At 38.0% G+C, this 19,950-nt stretch overlaps 1 protein-coding gene across 9 annotated transcripts in view; it reads right to left on the bottom strand.

The window, feature by feature from the left end:
• Nucleotides 1-19,950, bottom strand: part of SDCCAG8 (SHH signaling and ciliogenesis regulator SDCCAG8) — a 289,079-nt gene that overhangs the window by 217,471 nt on the left and 51,658 nt on the right. For all 9 annotated transcript variants that reach the window (XR_011975441.1, XM_072647603.1, XM_072647606.1 and 6 more), the window contains one exon: nucleotides 7,204-7,342. Coding sequence is in view for 8 of the 9 variants with exons in the window: in XM_072647603.1 (XP_072503704.1) it covers nucleotides 7,204-7,342 (139 nt within the window). In the remaining variant the exon portion in view is untranslated. The remainder of the gene's footprint in view (nucleotides 1-7,203; nucleotides 7,343-19,950) is intronic.

Genomic DNA, 19,950 nt, shown 5'->3' with positions numbered 1-19,950 from the left:
CGAAATGCCAAGATCTGACAACTTAATTGTATCTGTGAGGTATGCAATAGTCCAGAGCCCAGGATAACGCTAAGGTTGAGAATGTTAGAGTCTGGAAAAATGGTGGTGCTTGTATATAAACATTTAGGACAGGGAGGGGAAAGATAATGATTCTGTTCTGATATGCCAAATCTAAAATCTCTCCAGGACATTCAGTTTCAACTCATAATAGTTCTGCTCAGCGCAGAAACTGGGCTGAAAATATAGATCGGAGTGTCAGCAGCATGGTGACACTTGAATACATATGAGTGCATGTGTATATAGAGAGAAGAGTACAGGGTATTGGACAGAGCAATAGGGAAAACTGTGAGGGTTTGTGATATAAAGAAAAAGGAAATTAGGCAAGAGGAAAACCAAGAGGCCACAAAAGCCCAGGGAGAAAAAAGCATCCTATAGGCAAAGGTGAACAAGGGTGAAGTGCAGCAGAAAGGTCAAGAAGGATAAAGACTGAAAAGAGATTTAGCATTCGGTATCTTTTAATTGATAACTTTGCAAAAAACAACCAAAAAAAAACCAACCCCAGAACAAAAAAAAAAAACCATATCATTTAAATGATGAGATAAGATTTAAAAGGGCTGTTGGAGATGAGAGGAGAGGAAGTGGACACTGAATCAAGATGGCTTTTTCAAGGAGTTTGCTTAAGAAGAGAAATGCCTAACAGTAACTAGAGGGAATGGCAGTGACTAATAAAAGTTTTTTAAAGACTTGGGCACATTTGAAGGTAATTGGAAAGAAGCTAGTAGACTAGGAAAGGTTGAAGATTAAAGATGGGATGATTGAGGTTACAATCTACTGAAGAAGACTGGAGGGACTTGATCAAGGGCACATATAGAAAGGCATGCCTTGGCACAGAGAAGTCCCTCCCTCCATTGCAGAGGCAGGAAGAAAGAAACCAAAAATGGGGCATCATGTCAAGGTATTTTGAGATAAAGAGAAAAGGAGAAAAAGGGAACTCACAGCAAAGTTAGAGGCAAGATCCTTAGCTGAGAGGGAGGCAAGGCAGGCTTGAAAAGATAAGAAAAGGTTATAGAGAGTGGGATAAGAGTTCAACTAGGGAGAAACAAAAAGGACTTAGTCAAAGTTGGATAACAGGCATTTGTAACTTAAACATTCAAAACTGCTGTGTAACTTCCTCCAACTCTGTTTATCAAGAGGAGGAAGCAGATGGTGGAAATAATCTAGAGGTGAGGTTGCCAGAGGATGAGTGACAGTAAGACAAGGAGGCAAGATGTGAGTACAGAGGACAGAGTAAAGTTGAATTAGTTAACTATAAGGGCAAGACTGGAAAGGAAGGAAAGTGACATCAGAGCAGGGATAATGCCATGAAATAGTACTAAGGGGTAGAGAAGGCTGAAGGTCTCAAAGAAGGCAAAGAAAGGTGGTTAAAGGTTTATGGTTGGATAGAAGAATGTCAGTTATTTAATCAGGGAAGTGTCAGACTTGTGGGTGATATAATTTATTCTGTTCCACTATCCAGCACATAATCTATGTAGGGCTGAGATGGAGTGAAGCATTAAGTACTGGGAGTTAAGAAGTTGGACAATTAAGAAGTTTTGAGGGAGCATCAATACAAATGCTAAAGTACCCTAATATAAGGAAAAAAAAATGTTGAGTCAGGTACTGCAGTCTTTCAGAATGGAGAGAGAATGATGTGGGAACATCACAGCAGGATATAACAGGATATCTGACCAATCTAGGAAATAATTATTGTCCAAATTTCTAAGACTATGTTCCTAGCTAGTGAATTCCTATCAACTAATCAATCATTAAGGCCAACCAAGTTAGAAATATCACAGGATTGTCATTTACAACTGGAAGGGACACTAAGAGGTCATCTAGTACAAACTCAGCATTTCAAAAACTGAGCCCAAGACAGTTAAGTGCCCAAAGTCACACAAGTGATTGTTGGTAAAACTAGAATTTGAACCCAGGTCCCCTAATCTTAAATCCAACATTTTTTTTAACAATAAGAGTTGTCAACACAGTTACCAGGTATCTCCCTCCAGAAATAACTGTAATCTCCAATGAAGAGGTTTTGTCAAGTCATAACTACCAACCCCAGGCCCCAAGCAGGAAAATAAAAAGCAGATCTCCTACTAAAATAATCAGATACTACTATTCCAGTCTTTAAATCCTTCTTTAAAATATAATTTATTCTATTCAATTATTAGTTCTTCTAAACCTTAAGAGGACTCTGTATACTATAACATAATCTCATTATCATAACAATAACAAAATTCTAATTCACCTTCATTAAAAACAAATAAAAATGAATAAACACAGTTTTCAGAGGAAAATAGCCAAGCTAGCAATAATCATATAAAATGGTCTAAATGACAAAAAATTAGAGAAGTGAAAATTAAAAAACAATTCCAAGGTAACTCACACTCAGACTGTTTAAGGTGCCAAAAAAGGAAAATGACATATGCTTGATGGAATATGTGAGAAAACAGGTACTTTACTGCTGGAGCTGTGAAATGGTCCAAATATTAGAGCAATGTGGAGCTATGCCCAAAAAGCTATTAAACTGTGTATAACCTTTGATTCAGAGATTTTGACTACACTAGATCTACATTCCCACTTACCCCACCCTCAAAGAATAAAAGGACAAATAAGTACAAAAGTTTTTCTTTCACCTCTTTTTTTGGTAGCAAAAAACTGGAAACTGAGGGGATGCTTTTCAGCTGGGAGAATGACTGAACAAGTTATGGTGCAGGAAGGAGATGGAATAGTGCTGCACTATGAGGACTGGGAAGAGTCACAAAAGCTAATGCCAAGCGGAATGGGCACAGCTAAAACAATTTACACAATTTAACAATATTGTAAAAAACGGTTAATTTTGAAAGACTTAAGAACTCTGATGAACACAGTGACCAATACCAGTTCCAAGGGACTTGTGATAAAACATACTATCCACCTCTAAGCAGAGAGCTGATTGACTCAGTGTGAGTATGGAAGCAAAACTTCTTTCTTTCCTTTCTTTCTTTGGACATGGTTAATATGACAATTTGTTCGGCCATGATTATATTTTAATGTGTTTTGTTTTTCTTGCCTTTTCAATGGTTGAGGGAGGGGGTAAGAGGAAAGAATTAGGAACAGAAAATAAAATTAATTAAAAATAAACAAAAAGACTACATGTATATGCATGGAGAAGAATGTTAGGAAGTAGAAGAGTAATGCAATTCCACAAAGGTGAGGAAGCATGGTATACAAATCTTCCTTTTTTTTAAAAAAAAAAGCAACAAGTTTGCCACCTTGTGAAATAATATGACTTTTCTTATAAACTTCCAGATGAAAACCTGAGAATTTCACAATGGAAATATTTTATTTTTTAATCTGGCAGAACTAGAAGGAAGATACTGACATGGTCCATCAAAGCTAGGAATACTAATAGGATAGTAAAACTCAACCTCCTAAACAGAACAAACCAGCAACCTTTTTCAATTGAGCCTCGCATGCTATCACTAAGAGATATAAACCTATTAAAATAAAAAAAAATTTTTCAATCTCATAGGAATGGCTATATCTCATCATATCAATAGCTCAGTCTAGGGCAAATTCTATTGCTAACAGTGATTCTAAGTCAAAACAATAACTAAGGTAGGGCAGCTGGGTCCTTAACCCTGGATGGGGCATTGCCACAGGGTAGGAAATTTAAAGGTTTCCTGATATTTATTTTACTCCTCTAGGGGGGAAAAATAAGGCAGATGATGGGAGTAAAGATGCTGCCAGGCAGAAAAGATGACAGGATAACAAGAGATCACATTCTAGTCTAATATGAGTTCCCTGAGAGCAGGAAATGTTTTATTTCTGTATTTGTACCTGTGGAACCTAGTTCAATGCTTGGCACATGGTAATCGCTTATCGATTTATTGAGTAGTTGAGAAAAGAACCAGTGGCAGGTCAAGGGGTCCTTATATAGGGGCCGTGGGTAGTGGGGCCCTGTGCTAGCCCAGTGAGGTAGTCACCTCAGTGCCAACAACAGTGGCCCAACAGGGCCTATCTTGCAGCATTTCACCAAGGCAGATCTATTGAAAAGACAGAAGTCCACTGTGCTCCTCCTCCAATACTCCCATTGCTTATTCTAAGTCATACGACCAGGGATCATATTCAAGGGAGACCAAATGTCAACAGGCTGACCTAAAGAGTTCTGGCCTGGCAGCAAGAATGATTGGCTTGTAGTCCTCATCCTACCATGAACTCTGGGTCTGTTTGCTGTCTATAAAATGGGGAGCTTGGCCAAAGTAGTGGCTAAGGTCCCCTCAGACTCTAACAATCCATGTGTTTATGTGATGATTAGGTTGTTATTCGGCTCCACCTCAGCTCAGTGTCAGTAAGACTTCACTGAGTCATCCTCTGAGACCTTGGATAAGTCACTTCATTTCTCTCTGCCTCAATCTCTTCTCCTATGAAGACCTAAGGATCCTTAAGTTTCCTTCTAGCTCTAAGATCACACTTTCAGGAATGGGGTGGGAGAAGGGCAAATTCTTTCAGTTCCTTCTTCAAAAAGCAAAGATTCAAGGAAGGATTGCCACTTTCCTGATTCAACCCCCAAGAATCAGGGTCCTTGGATGCCATGGGGAAGAAGACACTTAGTAATCAAAAATAATTAGCTCCAACAGAAGAAGGTCCCCAACTGCCTGCTTTCTCTGCAGAGGATGGGATGAACAGCCTCCTTCCTAACAGAAACCTCTTGGTGTACTGAGGTTTCTGTCTCTTGCCAGGCAGGGTATGTGCCCTCCTACTCCAAGAAGTCTTTCATGTTACTGGCCCATAGTACAGTGCTCCCTGGTTACGGCTCTGCAATCGGGCAAAAAGGTGACCCCAGTTATCCTCAATGAAGCCAACTTTGAAAAATTAACAACATTTCCATATATTCTAAGCGTCTCATAAATTTTTAAATGGTCTATTATTTAGTTATTCAAAATCTCTTTGGCCCTATTTATTTTAACCTGTATTCCTGTGAAAAAGCATTCCATTTTCCTAATCCTACAACTAGACAAGTTGAGTGATACTGGAAGGGAAAAAAAGAATCCAGGTTTGAAATAAAGAAGACCTGGGTCTGACTTTAGCCTCTGACCATGCTGGCTGGATGACTATGACCAGATAACTTCTCGGTGCTTGGACTCTAAGATTCTGTTACAGACAAAATGCTGATTTGCACCAGTGAAGGGAACTTCCATATCAGGAGTTCCTCACAGCAATGAAATCACAGGTATGGGTTCCCTTCCCCTAAAAAAAAATCATCAAATTGTGTTCTCTCCAATCTCTATCAATGTCACAACTATTTGGATTGTGAATAGTACTACTGTGTTCAAGTCTCTTAAACTCTCTGTGCCTCGGTCCCCTCACTCACAGAACAGGGGAAATGGACACAATCCCATCCAGCTTTCAAATTCAATCTATGTCATCAATAGGAGCCCATGATCAAGGGTATTTGCCAGGCCTAGAGGCCTGTGGGCTACCCGAGTCTTCCTTTACCTCTATCGGAGGTCTTCGGTTGGCCAAACCGGATGCTCGTATGAGAGAAAGGACGTTCCAGAGTCGAACAAGGGTTGAGCTTTATTTCAGGGTCTAGTTACAAGTGCAGGGGAATTCTTCCTTAGGAGGGAGCGAAGAATCTCCCAAGGAGGCAAAGATCTTACAATAAGAGATTGGAAGTAGAAGTATAAGTGGGGAGAGAGGGGGAGGGGAGAGAAGAAAGAGGGAAAGCGGAGCCTTGTCCTGTCCAGCTCTCCAGGCGTATAGTTTGCATCTGAATACCATGCTGTTAGGTGTGCCCAGATCCGGGACAATCTCGAGGGCGGGGAGAGCTCTCTCCCATCACGTTTCTCACGGGAAGAGGTGGAAATACACGAGATAGCTCGGTTCACCTCGATTCCCAGTCGTTTCCAGGGGGGGCCTCGTGAGAACTCTAAGATTTAGAAGTTCCCAACTTTACCCGCCCGAGACTGTCCACCTGGAATTGAGCTTCCATCCCCAGCAGGTATTCACACTTTTTCACATCTCTCAGATGAGATCTACTACTAATCTGTAAGCTTAGGATGTTTTCTATGAAAACAGAGAAGGATCACTGATTAAGTACACAAAAGAATCTATGGGAAGTGGTCAGTCATCAAAGCAAACCAAGTCCACAGCACTGAGGATCATAATCTTCGAGGAGGAAGGAACCATGAGACAAGAAAGTGAGCTAGAGTGTGCAAGCAGGGTGTGGTATACTGAAGAGACTCCATAAAGCAACCATTTTAAAGAGAACTGTGAGTACTTATAATAATTGTAGCCCAAAGTGTAGATGAATTGCTATGATTGACAGAAATCATCTTAAAATTATTGAAAACAAAACTTATTTCAGGAAAGAAGGAATAGTTTTTTAGTTTTCTTAAGTTAGGTGTGTTTTTTTAACACTCTCCTACTGGAAGATTTCTGTGTACAAAATTATAATATCAGGTGTTTTTGGCGTTAGCTTTCCCCCCAATTAAATATGTATGATATGGTGTATCACAGGTGTTCTACTTGATTTAGAACCAGAAGGTCTTGGTTTGAAGTTTGACTTTGCTACTTATTATCTATATGACATTCCACAAGTCACATTAGCTTTACTGAACCTGTTTCCAAACCTGTAAAAATGAAAAGGTTACACTAAATGACCTCTAAGGTCCTTTCCAACTCTAATTCTATGACCTGAGGTTTTGCATGGAAGAATCACATCTTGTTGATGTGATTAGCCTGTAATACACTAATGGAACACTAGATGGTACCACACAACAAGATACTGAAGGACACTGCGTTTCACAGAATTAAATTTGATTTTATGTAATTTGATACATTGTAATAAAGCAGATTCCTTTTCTACAAATATTATAAACCTCTTCAGAACATAGCCTGAAGTTTCCATATACTCTAAAAAGGAAATAGAATCTCACACAATGAATATGTAACATATATACTGTGTACCTCTTCTAAATAACTTTTTGATGTACTGGATATTTCTTTTAAAGAATTAGAAAATTCTTCAAAGGGTAGAAAAAATAGACAGCAACAAACAGAAATCTGTTGTGTGAATGCTGGCCATGGAGAGTACACAGTTAGACAAGGAGCATGCAAGAAAACATCCAAAAGAGAAGACGAGCCACCAAGCTACCACTTGGGCCCTGCTCCACTCACCTTGGTTTTTTCAAAATTGGCTTCTTCTGTCATCAGCACAGACTGTTTCACTTGCTCATAGGCACTGGACTCCATTTGCTGCATCTCTGACAAAGTCTTCCTTACTGTAACTAGGGCTGACATTAATTCATCTCTTTCCCTATCAGTAAAAGGAAAAACCCAGAGCAAGAAACAATGAGGCATGAATATACTCCAAAGATCAGAATAAAGAAATGAGAATTTAGATGAAACAAAAGGAAATAAGGGGAGTTCCAGCTTGGCACATCCTTAAATGTCCCTAAGGAAAGTCCCTCTGTCCTAAAAAAAAGGGGGGGGGAGTCAACTAAATTTTTGAAAAAAGTTGCAGGCATCCATTGCAGAACTGTATCTGGGAGTGTCTGTTGTGTAGTCAGACGAGGATGAGGCTGCAAATTGATCCTTGAGGCAACAGAAGACATTAATCCAATTTGAAAGAGACTGAAGGGTGGGAAGGGGGATGGGAATGGAAGTAACACACCGGGAAAAGAGAGGCTACAGCTGGTAAAAGAAGGCAAGCACATAGGAGGTGAGGAATAAGACTGGTTTGATGGGCATTGCTTTTTCATTTACTTGCAATCCACTCATTTCCTTTTCACAAAATACAATTCTCTTTCCCCTAAATTCAAATATTCCACATTTCCTACTCAAAGACTCTCCTCCTCAAAAGACAGAAATATTTAATCACTGTGGTCATTTTAGGATCACTCTCAGGCGTCACTCACTGACAAAAGGACAGGGATGTAAAGAACATGAAATACTTATAACAGCTACCATCCCTTCTGCTGTGCCCTCCAGAGGGCCTGCTCCAAAAGCAACAAGCTTGCTTTCATTTCAAGTCCTCTCTTTTTTCCCTCTTTCCATATTCTGATTCCCAGTGAGACTGGATTCCCTCCTAATGACACAGTCTTCTTGGCCGCCCTTTCTAGCACCAGCTGGATTTTCATTCCCTCCCTCTGACTCCCGGGTCGAGGGGGAAGAGTTGGGAAATCCCTTGCTCTCACTACCACTTCTAGGCTGTCCTCTTAGGAAACTGAGGAGGAGTCAGAGAGGCAAGGAGAGAACCAGGAGAATAACCTCATGAGTAGGCAGAGAGGAGGGAGGGAGAATCAGGTGACTGATGGTATCAAAGGTCGAGAGAGGTCAACAACAGGGAGGACAGAGGAAAGGCTGGAATAAGTAATCGTCAGTAACTTTGGGGAGAGCAGTTTTAGAGTGAGACTAGAGTTAAGAAGCAAAAACGCCCATTATAGACAGCCTTCTCAAAGTGTTGATCCACAAAAGGGAGGAGAAATTCAGGATGACAGCAGTAATTTCATTCCTTTCTGGTCACTCTCTTCTTAACTCTTTCTAGTCGGGTTTCTGATCTCATCTTAACTGAAACTGCTCTACCCCAAGTTACTGGCTGCTTAACTGCCCAGTCAAATGGCAATCAATCCTCATCCTTCTTTGACCTTGGCCTTTGCCACTGCTGGTCATCTGCTTCCCCTGATCCTCTTCTAGGTTTCACGGCACTACTGTCTCCCGGCTCTCTTCCACCTGACTTCTCCTCAGCCTTCTTTCCTGGATCTTCATCCTGCTAACTGTGGGGGTCTCACAAGGCTCTGTCTGCGCTGTAGTTTCTTCTTCCTCTATACTATTTCATTTGGTTGTCCCAGCGGCCACCATGGATTCAATTCACACGATCTTAATTCTGCTGAATCTCAAATCACTTATCTAGCCCTAACGTCTCTGCTTACCTCCAGTTTCCCATCTCCAGTGGCTTATTAGACATCTCAAACTGGAAGTCCTGTAGTCATTGTAAACTCAACCTGCCCCAAACTGACCTCATTTTCTTCCCCACTACCAACTTCCCCATGCTCCCTGGCATCCTGGCTCAAAATCTAAATGCTTCTCTAGACTCTTCACTCTCACCTCTCACAATCACTTGCCAGTGTTGACTTTACCTTCCAAACATCTCTTTCATATGTCCACTTCCCTTCCCTCCCCTGATTCCCACAATCATCTCATAGCTGAACTATTACAAGAGACTTCTACTTTCCACAAGTCTCCTGCCTCTGCAGGCCATGTTCCTCCCAGATGTCAAAGTGAAGCCTAGGCCTGATTAGGTGATTCCAGGGGCTCCCTGCTGTACTGGAGATTAAATACAAAATAATCTGGTTTTCAAATCCCTTTATAATTTAGACCCATTGTCCCCCTTCAAGTTTTCTCGTCAGATTACATTCAATCCCTGCCATGTACTCTGAGATCCAGTGGGATTGGCCTCCTTGCCTTTCCTCAAACAAACAAAAAAAAAACCCTCCTTTTCTTGGCTCCAGGTATTTTCAATGTCAGTGCCTCATGCCTAGAATGTTTTTCATCCTCATCTCCACCTTCTGGCTACCCTGGCTTCAATTCCCAGCTAAAATCTTACCTTCTGTAGAAAGCCTTTCCCAAACTCTCTTAATTCTAGCGCCTTCCCTTTGCTAATGATTTCTAATTCATATATATGGTTTGCCTGTACATGTAGTTGCTTACATGTTTTCTTCTCCCATTAGACTGTGAGCTCCTTGGGATGAAGGACTGTCTTCACTTTTTTTTTCTTTTCTTTTTTGGTATCCCCCAGTGCCTTGGCACATAGTAGGCACTCAGTAAATATTTACTCACTGACATATAAGGATAAGTTATGAAAACTAATAACTTGGGGTCATTGTTCACCCACTCCTAACATAACATTTACAGGTCCACTAAAACGAAAATTGTCAAAAGTAGAATGAACTGTCTCAGGAGGGAGTAGAAAGTCTCCAAGGAGAAACTAGATAACCAATTTTCAGGGTGTTGTAAAAAGGATTTCTGTTCTGTTATCTGTTATTCTAAATGACTTCTGAGGCTCTCTTCCAATTCTTTAAGATTCTGTGAGATATTTATCAAGGATTTGATTGAATTAAATGTCAAAATGTCTCAGTAAAAAACCCCACAATCTCAGGGTTTGAAACAAACTCCACATTCTTTGAATAAAAACATTCTAAGATAATGTGTTAATGTATGCAAGTGGCCATGGGCAAAAAGGAGAGTTTAGGCAAATAAATACAAGTGAACAAGAACGCATCTTAATAGTTAAGGAACTACTGACAAAGGACAAGGCTATAATGGCATGAAGTTCCCAACGCTGAAAGTGTTTACAAGTCAATTTAGAGGTAGAATAAGGAATGGGATTATATATCCAATATGTTTTTTTCTCTAGTTTTTAGATCATTGTGAGTTGTCCAGTTTTAAAACTGTGGTTTCATATTCAGTTGGGATAACTTTGCAGTTTAAAATTTGGCAACAAAAAGATAAGTGCTTGCCAAGAAGCCACTTTAATTTTTCAAATTTTAGCTGGCTTTGAAGAGAAAACTGAAGGATGAATTTAAGTTGTTTCTTTTTAAATTCAAAGATAGCACTGAAAGTTTTTTTAACATCAAAGAATTTTAATTACTTACAGTCTTTGAAAAATGTCCAAGTTCTAAGAAATGGATAATTATGAAACTATAGTATTATCTGTAGTTTCATAGAAGTTTAACTGTAAGTTATATAACACATGTGGAAACTTTTTGTAAGAGTAAAAATGTGATAAAGCTGATTTAAACAAAGAGTCATTTGTGATGTTAGCTTATATTAAATTACACAGCCTTTCTTGTGTCCAAATGCAGAGTACTTCCTGTTGGAATTTCCTCACAAAGACAAGTTTTAAATGAAATTTACTTTGGTTAAATTTCAGGGAGGGGGAGGGAGGGAGAGAGAGGGGGAGAGAGAGAGAGAGTGAGAAAGAGAGAGAGAGAGAGAGAGAAGTTTTATAGTCTGAGTCAGGAAAGCTAGATTCAGTTCCTAGCCCTGACATATAGGGCAAGTCACTTACTTAACAGTTTTATGCCTCAATTTCCTCATCTCTAAAATAGGTAGATCAATATTTCACTTCCTACAAACCTCAAGTACTATAAAAAGGTGAGCTATTGTTATCATTAAAAGAAACAAATTAAAAATAAGCACTGTTAGTTCAAATTAAATTTCATCAATTAATAATATAATAAAAATAATATCTACACCTCCAAATGAGTCCTATAACCTGAAACAATGCTGGGTTGCATTTGAGGTATTCAGTTAGGGAAATTAACACTTTTACTAAAGAAAATCAAAGTATAATACTATTTGATGACAAAAGTGATACCTTGAATCCAGTTCAAGCCCTTCAATGTTTGAATAGTTCAGGCTCAAAGTTCTAAAACCTAGTGAGAGGTATTAGTGACTACACAATTAATCTATTATCTAGTCCTTAAACATACAGATTATAGCATCATTAGACAAAGCGCTCTCTACTAGACAGTTCACCATGCAAAGAAAGTGAATGCAGACAAGTGAAAAAATTGTTAGTCAACTTAAACTGGAAAACTTGATTTCTTATTCAGTTTTCAAAAAAAAATTACTTCCATCTTTGGAGAGGCAGCATAGCTTACTACAAAGAGCAAAATACTTGGAATCAAAATTCTTGGGCTTTAGTCCCAGGTCTTCTAGTTACTTGATGGGTTCAAATTATTTTACCTTTTCAGACTCAATTTTCCCATCTATCAAATGGATATTATCACCTGTCCTACTTAGCACACATTTTTTTTTCCCTGTGGGTCAAACAAAACAACATATATGAAAATGTTCTATAAAAAAATAAAAATAAAGCACTATGGTAGCACAAAGAATAATTGCTATTGCTTAAAAGCAGGAAAAATATCAGAGATGTACCCAAGAAAAAGGAAGTATTTATGGATGAATGAAAGCGAAAAGATGTTTGAATAGAAAGATTTAAATGATGCTAAGTACTGACCTTATTAAAGCCTAAAACAAGGCTAAACCTCTCATTGGTAACACAAAAATATTCTACAAGGCATCCACCTAAAATATCTCAAGAGCTCAATATGAAATCCCTTGGGTAAGCACATACCAGGAAAAAGCCTCAACAGAACATTTCAGCAGGTACCTCAATTAATCCAAGGGCATGTACCAATGGAAATAGTGAACTGGTGTTTCTGCAAGAAAACACATGCTAGGTGCCTATAAAATCTGTGAATTCTACAAAATATAATTTCTAGGAATGACTGGATGAGACTTTTCCATAATTTCAATGATTTTTCTAAGTATGACTTCTAGCACCATGGGATGAGACCCTATAGTAATAACAGATCATGTTTATATGTCATTTTTCAGTTTAAAAATTTTCTCTTTGAAATAACTCCATGAGGTAAGCAGTGTTCCCACTGTACATATGGAGTAACTGAGGTTCAGAGAAAAAATGATTTGCATTCGGTCACAAGTCAGTAAGTGGTAGAGCTACAACACAAACTCAAAATCTAACATTCTTTTCCACTAGACCATGTTGTTTGGAACCTGACAAGAATAGACAACATGGACTTTGGACTGATATTTAAAGGAAGTCAGTTCTATAGTTGGAGCCAAGAAAAGTAGTGAAGTTCCTGAACTGGAGGATAAGCTCACCAAAAATTTAAATCAAGGAAAAAAGGAACTGTTTTGGTGTGTGCCTAGACTTTTGCTATAAAACAGAATGAATAGAAACTACTTGATAATTACTAAGACATTCAACTCAGCAACGAAGTGCCTGTGATATTTAAGGTAGTGACCTAAGTGCGACAAGAAATACAAAGATTCCTTCACTCAAAGAGATTATAAATTAACATACCTAGTTAGGTTGTATGATACTAGTATGATAAGAGAGAAACTCCACCAAAGCACTATGCCATTAGATTAGTATACTCAGTGTTGAAAAAAAAAATAAGAAAATTACTTAACTGGTTATTTAAATCATATCCACTATGAGTTTAGAGGTTTCGCCTGATTGGGGTTGAAATCAGATTTTCCCCAAATACAACTATAAACAGCAAAAACTTATTATATGGTTAATACTGTATTTATTACAGTCCAACAATGAATCAGAAACTATGATCCCTCCACTAGGAGACAAAAAAAGATTTCCTAATTAAATGCTTTTCTTCATACAAGCTTTGTAGTATGGTGAAAAGAATGCTGGATTTGGATAAAAATGACTCAGTTTCAAATTCTGCTTCTCCCACTTACTATTTAATTGACCCCGGGCAAGTCACTTACCCTCTCTAGGTTTCAGTTTCATTGCCTGTAAATTAAGGATATTATGTAAAATAAGGATATTATATTAAGGGGAACCTCTGGCCTCAGGGTCACATATGGCCTCATCCAAACTTGTTTGGATTCAGTCAAAGGGCCACACTTGAGGACCTAGAGAGTCCCATGTGACCTCAAGGCCGTGGGTTCTCCAGCCCTGCAGATGATCTCTCAAATCCTTCTATGATCCAAAAATCCACTTTTGTGCTAAATGGAAAGACAAATGAGACAAGTCACTATCTTCAAAGACCTTATATTCAGCAAAATGACATGTATACATAAGACTAGATGTAGAATATATACAGAGCAAAAAAGATTCTAGAGATTCTAAGAGGCAGAAGAGAAGGAGAGAAGATATTTTAGGCATGTGAGATGATAGCCTTTGCAAATGCACAGAAGTAGAAGGCACATTGTATAAGAGGCAGAACAATGTTTGACTGTAACATAGAGTTTATGAAGGGGTGTGTTATGTAATAAGCCTGGAAAGGTAAATAGTAAAGGGCTTCGAATGACAAATGAAGGAGTTTTTATTTTATCCTAGAGGCAGACAACTAATGGAACTTTTTAAGAAGGAGAATGAAATGGTCAGATTTGTGGTTTAAAAAAATTTTGGCAGATTTATGGAGGATGGAGAAAAAAGAAAGAGACAGGAGGATGTAGGGAGATGAATTCAGAAGCTATTAGTATAGTCAAGGTGACATGGGCCTGAACTAAGGTGTTTATGTTGTGAGGAGAAAAAAGAGAATAGATGAGAGAAATGTGGTGAAGGTATAGAATCAACACAACTCGACAACTGATTAGATATTGGAGGTGGGGTGAGAAGGCTGACAATGACACCAAGATGGCAAACCTGATGGACTGAAAGAATGGTAAAGCTCCTAACAGAAACAGGGATGTTGAGAAAAGGGACAGGTTTGGAAAAGAAAGAAAGACAAAGAGTTGTGATTGAAAGATATTCAGTTGGAGATCCCTACTTGACATCCACTGGGAAATGTCCATCTACATGGGGTTGGACCTCAGGAGAATGCTTAGAGCTGAATATTTTGATCTAGGAGTCATTTCCATAGTGATGAAAATTAAATTCATGTAAGCATATGGGATCACCCACAAAGAGATAATAGAAACAAAAGTCTAGAACAGAGTTTTGTGGTCTGCTCACAATCAAGGGGAAGATAAGGAGTGACAAGAGAGGAAGAAAGTGTGAAATATCACAAAAATGCAAAGGGAAGAAAGGGGCCAACTTTGTCAAATGGAAGGAAAATCAAGAATGAAGACTTGTACTTGGCAATGAAAAGATCACTGCCAACTTTGGAGAACGTTTCAGATGCATGATGAAGTTGGAAGCTAAATCAAAAGGTGTCAAGAAGTGAGTAGAGGCAATAAGTGACCGAAAGATGTATGGTGAGAGTTTACCTATCTGTATGTGTGTTAACAGGAGGGAGAAACTTCTATGGTCTTAGAAATATTTATGGATGACATTAAAAATAATTTATTCCAATTATGGTATGTGAATGTAATGGAATACTATTGAGCTATAAGAAATGTGGAACAGGAAGACTTCAGAGATGCCTGGCAAGACTTATATGATCTGATGCTGAGTGAAAGGAGCAGAACCAGGAGAACTTTGGGCACAGCAACAACCACAGTGTGCTAGAGGTTTTTCTGCTAGACTTGGAACTTCATTGCAATGCAAGGACTTAAAAAAAAATTCCCAATGGTCTTCTAAGGCAAAATGCCTTCCATAATCTGAGAAAGAACTTTGGGATTCAATCGCAGAATGTAGCAGATCATTTTCTTTTGTATTGCATTTTGGTTTGTTATATGATTTCTCTCATTCATTTTAATTCTTCTACACAACATGACTATAGTGAAAATGTATTTAATAGGAATGTATGTATAGAACCTATATAAAATTGGATGCCATCTTGGGGAGGGAGGGGAAAAATAATCTAAGTTATATGGTAGTGATTGTAGAACAATGAAAACAAATAAAATTAATATATAAAAAATAATTTATTCCTTTTCAATAATCAAATATCTGACAAAATATTAATTTAAAACCAGATTATTGCTCTGTTCATAGAGAACAGAACTCTAACTAATCAATTTTTAACTTAGAATGTTCATGTAAGAAAGCAGTGACATTCATGTTAAAGAATTTTCACATGTCAAAAAAGTACACTATTTGTATGGGGGGGAAATATTTAAACCACAATATAATTAAACATATAGAATCTTAGCAAGCTTAATTATAATTAACTATAGTGAAGAATAGAAATATATAAATGTAAGATTAAAGAAAAATATAGGTCAGTCACACATATGGCAAGAGCAAGGTACAATGTTGGTAGGGCCATGTGCTCCACTAGTATTCTTTTATTTTTTAAAGACATATATAAGCCTTTATAAAAGAAACTCAAAGCTCAATAAATATGCATCTTTATACATGGGGGGAGGAGGTTCTCCCTTGGTCCTGACTCCTGTGTGGGCCTGACTGGGATAGAAAGATGGGGTCAAGGGCACTTCCTGGGTCTAGCTATCAGGAGACAAGGAAGGAAAGAGGCCAGCTGAGCAGGTAGTGGAGAGGTGGCCCAGTGGCTTAAGGGAAAGGTTTCATAATTTATCCTAGGGTACATATGTGTGTGTGTGTGTGTGTGTGTGTGTGTGTGTGTGTGTGTGTGTGTTGAGAGTGGGGATTCTTGGGGTTGGACCCTCAGAGATGGAGTCCACTGTATGTACATGTGTGAGCTGTGAGCAAGAAGCAGCTAAGAATTTGGGGGGTGGATGTGTTCCACCAGTATTCTTGCAATGTTAAGAGACAGTAAGGAAAGCTTTGAGTATTTTGGATGGGCTTCTATAGCAAACTTGTGAGAAGACACAAGTCACACAAAATGATCATGTAGGAAAGGACCATTATTGGAAGAAATATCCACAATCAATGAGATCAGAGATCATCTATGTTTGAGTATCTTAGACCCTTAAAAAAACTCATTAAGAAGTCAGTCATAAAGCATTCATAAGTACTTATGTGCCAGGAACTGAGCTAACTGCTAGAGTTAAATAAATAAATAGTCCTTGGACTTAAGAATCTCATTTTCTAATGGGAGAGACAACATGCAATCTACTATCCACATACAAGATAAACAGTGTATCATGGCATTATGGATAAACACAGTATTATAGAAGTACTTGCCCAAACTCAAAACACTATATAAAAATGTCAGCAAGCATCATCAAAATGATCAATTAAGTAATATAAAAATAAGATCATGTCAAAATTGGAATTTTTTTAATGATATATTCTGAACTTTCTTATTTCTATGGAAGGCACCACCACTCTTCTAGTTACCCAAGTTTTCAATTTAAGAGTCACTACTGACTGCAAAGTCTCATTAATTCCATCAGTGGCTAAAAGAGTGTTTAACCCACAACAAATATGTAATAAATGCTTGTTGGCTGACTCAATATTCTTATTCCTTTCATCTGTTTTTCTCTGCCTATATGTTAAAATAATGACCCCTCTATTTGGCTGATGAGATCACCAAATGAAATCGTATGGTGGGAGAAAAGAAGAAACCCAGAACAAAGCCTTAGGGGGTACTTCCACTGTGGACATGATGCAGATTAAGACCCAGTAACAGAGTCAGAGAAGAATAAAAAAGAGCAGTCATAAAAAAAAAAAAAACTTAGAGAGAAGAGAATATCAAGGAGAAGAATGTGGTCAACAATATAAAAACTGCAGAAAGATTAAGAAAAAGGAGGACTGAGAAAAGGCCATTAGATTTGGCAATTAAGAAATCATTAGCAACTCTGAAGAGAGAAGTTCTGGTTAAGTGATGAGATCAGAACAGCTAAAAAGAGTGAGAAGGAAGCTGTCGGCACCTGTTATAGACACAGTCATCTCAAGGAGTGGACATAGAAAAAAGGAGAGATATAGGACAACAGCTAGAGAAGATACAGGACTAAGTTTTTTTTTTTCTTTTTTGAGGATGGAGGAAGCCTGAGAATATTTATGGGCTGTAAGGAAGGAGCCAGTAAAGAGGGAGAGATTGAAGATGACAGAGGGGTCTGCTGGAGAAGACAGGATGGAATGGGATCACTTATGCACGTAGACATATTTGCCTTGGCAAAGAAAAGGGCCAACTCTACAAAACATATGAATGTTTGTCTTATCTTGCTGAGGACAAGAAAACCATGTTATTATCCCTCCTCCTTCTATCCACTCTTTGTGAGTTGTCTTCCACCATTAAAACAAAAAATGCTTGAGGACAGGGACTGTTTTATTTTTATTTGTAAACTCAGCACTTAGCACAGTGACTGGAACATAACAAGAGCTTGATAAATGCCTCACCCATCTAGTCACCCTTTGGAATATGATAGAAAGATGGAAACAAAACAAAATTATAAACATTTTGGCTTAGATTAAAACCTGGGCATAAACATATCTAGTTTTAGATTATTCACAAATAATAAATGCCTTGGGTTGATATAGTGCTTTCCCCACAAAGTGATTTGCTTGAATATTCATTTTCATAATCACTATGAGGAAAGTAAAAAATATATTAAATTAAATATCTTATAGATGGGTAAAATTATAATAGAAATTAAGGAATCTTTTGAGAGTTTTATAATTAGATAAGATAAATACTAAGATTAGCAACCAGGTATTTTGTCTTTCAGTCCCAATTTTCATCTTGAACACCTCTTTTATCCAAGAATCCATATTTCAGTTGAGGTTACTACTATCCTCCCATTCACCCAACTTTAAATCTCAAAATGCTTGCTTCCTTCCTCTTGTTCACTTTCCATGTCCATATCATATGCCAAATCCTGTCTACACTTCCATGGTAACATCTCTTTTATCTGTTCCTTTATCTCTGCCACTCCTCGAGAGTTCAGACCCTCATCACCTCTCATCTGGACCACTATAGCATCCCAGTTGGTCATACGACCTCTAATCTCTCTCTATCCAAGGAAATCTAATCCACAGAGTCAAAATAATCTTGTGGAACAGGCCTGACCATGTCATTCCTCTAATTAAAAATTTTTAATTTTATGCATCCCATTATCAGTGTACAGATTATCTTTGTGCAGTAGAATGTAAACCCCTTGCCAGGAGGAACTGATTCATTTTTTTATTTGTGTTTCCAGTGCCAGATATACAGAAAGTGGTCAATAAAAACTTTCTAAATGTACTTAAGCTTTTGTGTATCCCAAGCACCTAGCACTCAGTAGGCAATTAACATATGTTAAACTGAATTCTTTCCAATAGTTCTCTTCAAATGCCTCTTCTCACTAGAAAACCAAAATAGAAATATCTTTCTCCTAATGGGAAGATATCTTTAAAAATGATAATAACAATAAAATAGATGCTACTTCTACAGGGCCTGAAGGTTTGCAAAGTATTTCGCACAGTTTTCATAAGAGCCTCACAACTACCCTTCAGAATAGCAGCATAAATATTAGCACCCTCATTTTTAGGTCAGAAATGTGAGACTTGAATGTGAGGCTTAAAAAGAGTTAAGTGACCTCAGAGGCAGGATTTGAATTTTTGTCCCACAGACTCCCAAGTACCGCACCAGCCACTACCCCAACACTGCTTCTCTAAAAGTAATTTTAGTAAAATTACACCTTGATTCACCCATTTTATAACTGGTGAAGGGAATTAGCATTTATACAGCCAGGCACCATGCTAAGTGATTTTTACAAATATTGTCTCATTTGATCTTCTCAACAACTCTGGGAGGCGCTATTATCCCCATTTTAAAGTTGACGAAACTGAAGCAAAGAGAAGTTAAGTGACTTGAACAGGTTCACTGAACTACTAAATTTCTGAGGCCGCATTGGAATACAAGTGTTCCTGATATCAAGCTGAGCACTCTACCCATTGGACCACCAGTTGCTTTAGCTGCTTAAAATGCTTTTAATTGATTGAGAATATGGAGTAAAAACAGGGCAGCTAGGTGGGACACTGAATAGAGGACTGGACCTGGAGTCAGGAAAATTCATCTTCCTGAGTTCAAATCCATCCTCAAACACTAACTACTTGTGATTCTTGGCAACTCACTTAGCCCTGTTTGTCTTAGTTTCCTCATATGTAAAATGAGATGAAGACTGAAATGGCAAACCATTCCAGTATCTTTTCCAAGAAAACCCCTAATGGGGTCATGAAAAATTGGACACAACTGAAAAAAATGACTGAAACAAAATGTAGTAGAAAACATTACTTCTGTATTTTGGAGAAAGGAAAAATACCAGTAAGATGTTGCATGCAAGTGTAACTGCTGCCTGATCTATTTAAATAATTTTTTGAGGTTGAAAAGAGGAAAACAAATAAAAGAATCACCATTAACAAAAACTATGACCATTTTCTGAGGTAAATTTAACCAGTGTAAATCAATTACCATAAAAGTCTAAAAATGTCTTACCCAGTCAACATTTCATCAAGAGCAACACTGGGGTGGAATACATTTATCATTCTATGATGAGAAGTGAACAAGAAGAAAGGGGCTCAGAGAAAATTTGGCAAGATGAAACTGGAGAGGACGCCAGAAAAAGGCAACAAGTCTG

The sequence above is a fragment of the Notamacropus eugenii genome, chromosome 2, assembly GCF_028372415.1.
Source record: "Notamacropus eugenii isolate mMacEug1 chromosome 2, mMacEug1.pri_v2, whole genome shotgun sequence".
In the NCBI taxonomy this organism is placed as follows: domain Eukaryota; kingdom Metazoa; phylum Chordata; class Mammalia; order Diprotodontia; family Macropodidae; genus Notamacropus; species Notamacropus eugenii.
The sequence above is the reverse complement of the archived record's forward strand: the minus strand, read 5'-3'. Positions and strand labels throughout refer to the sequence as shown.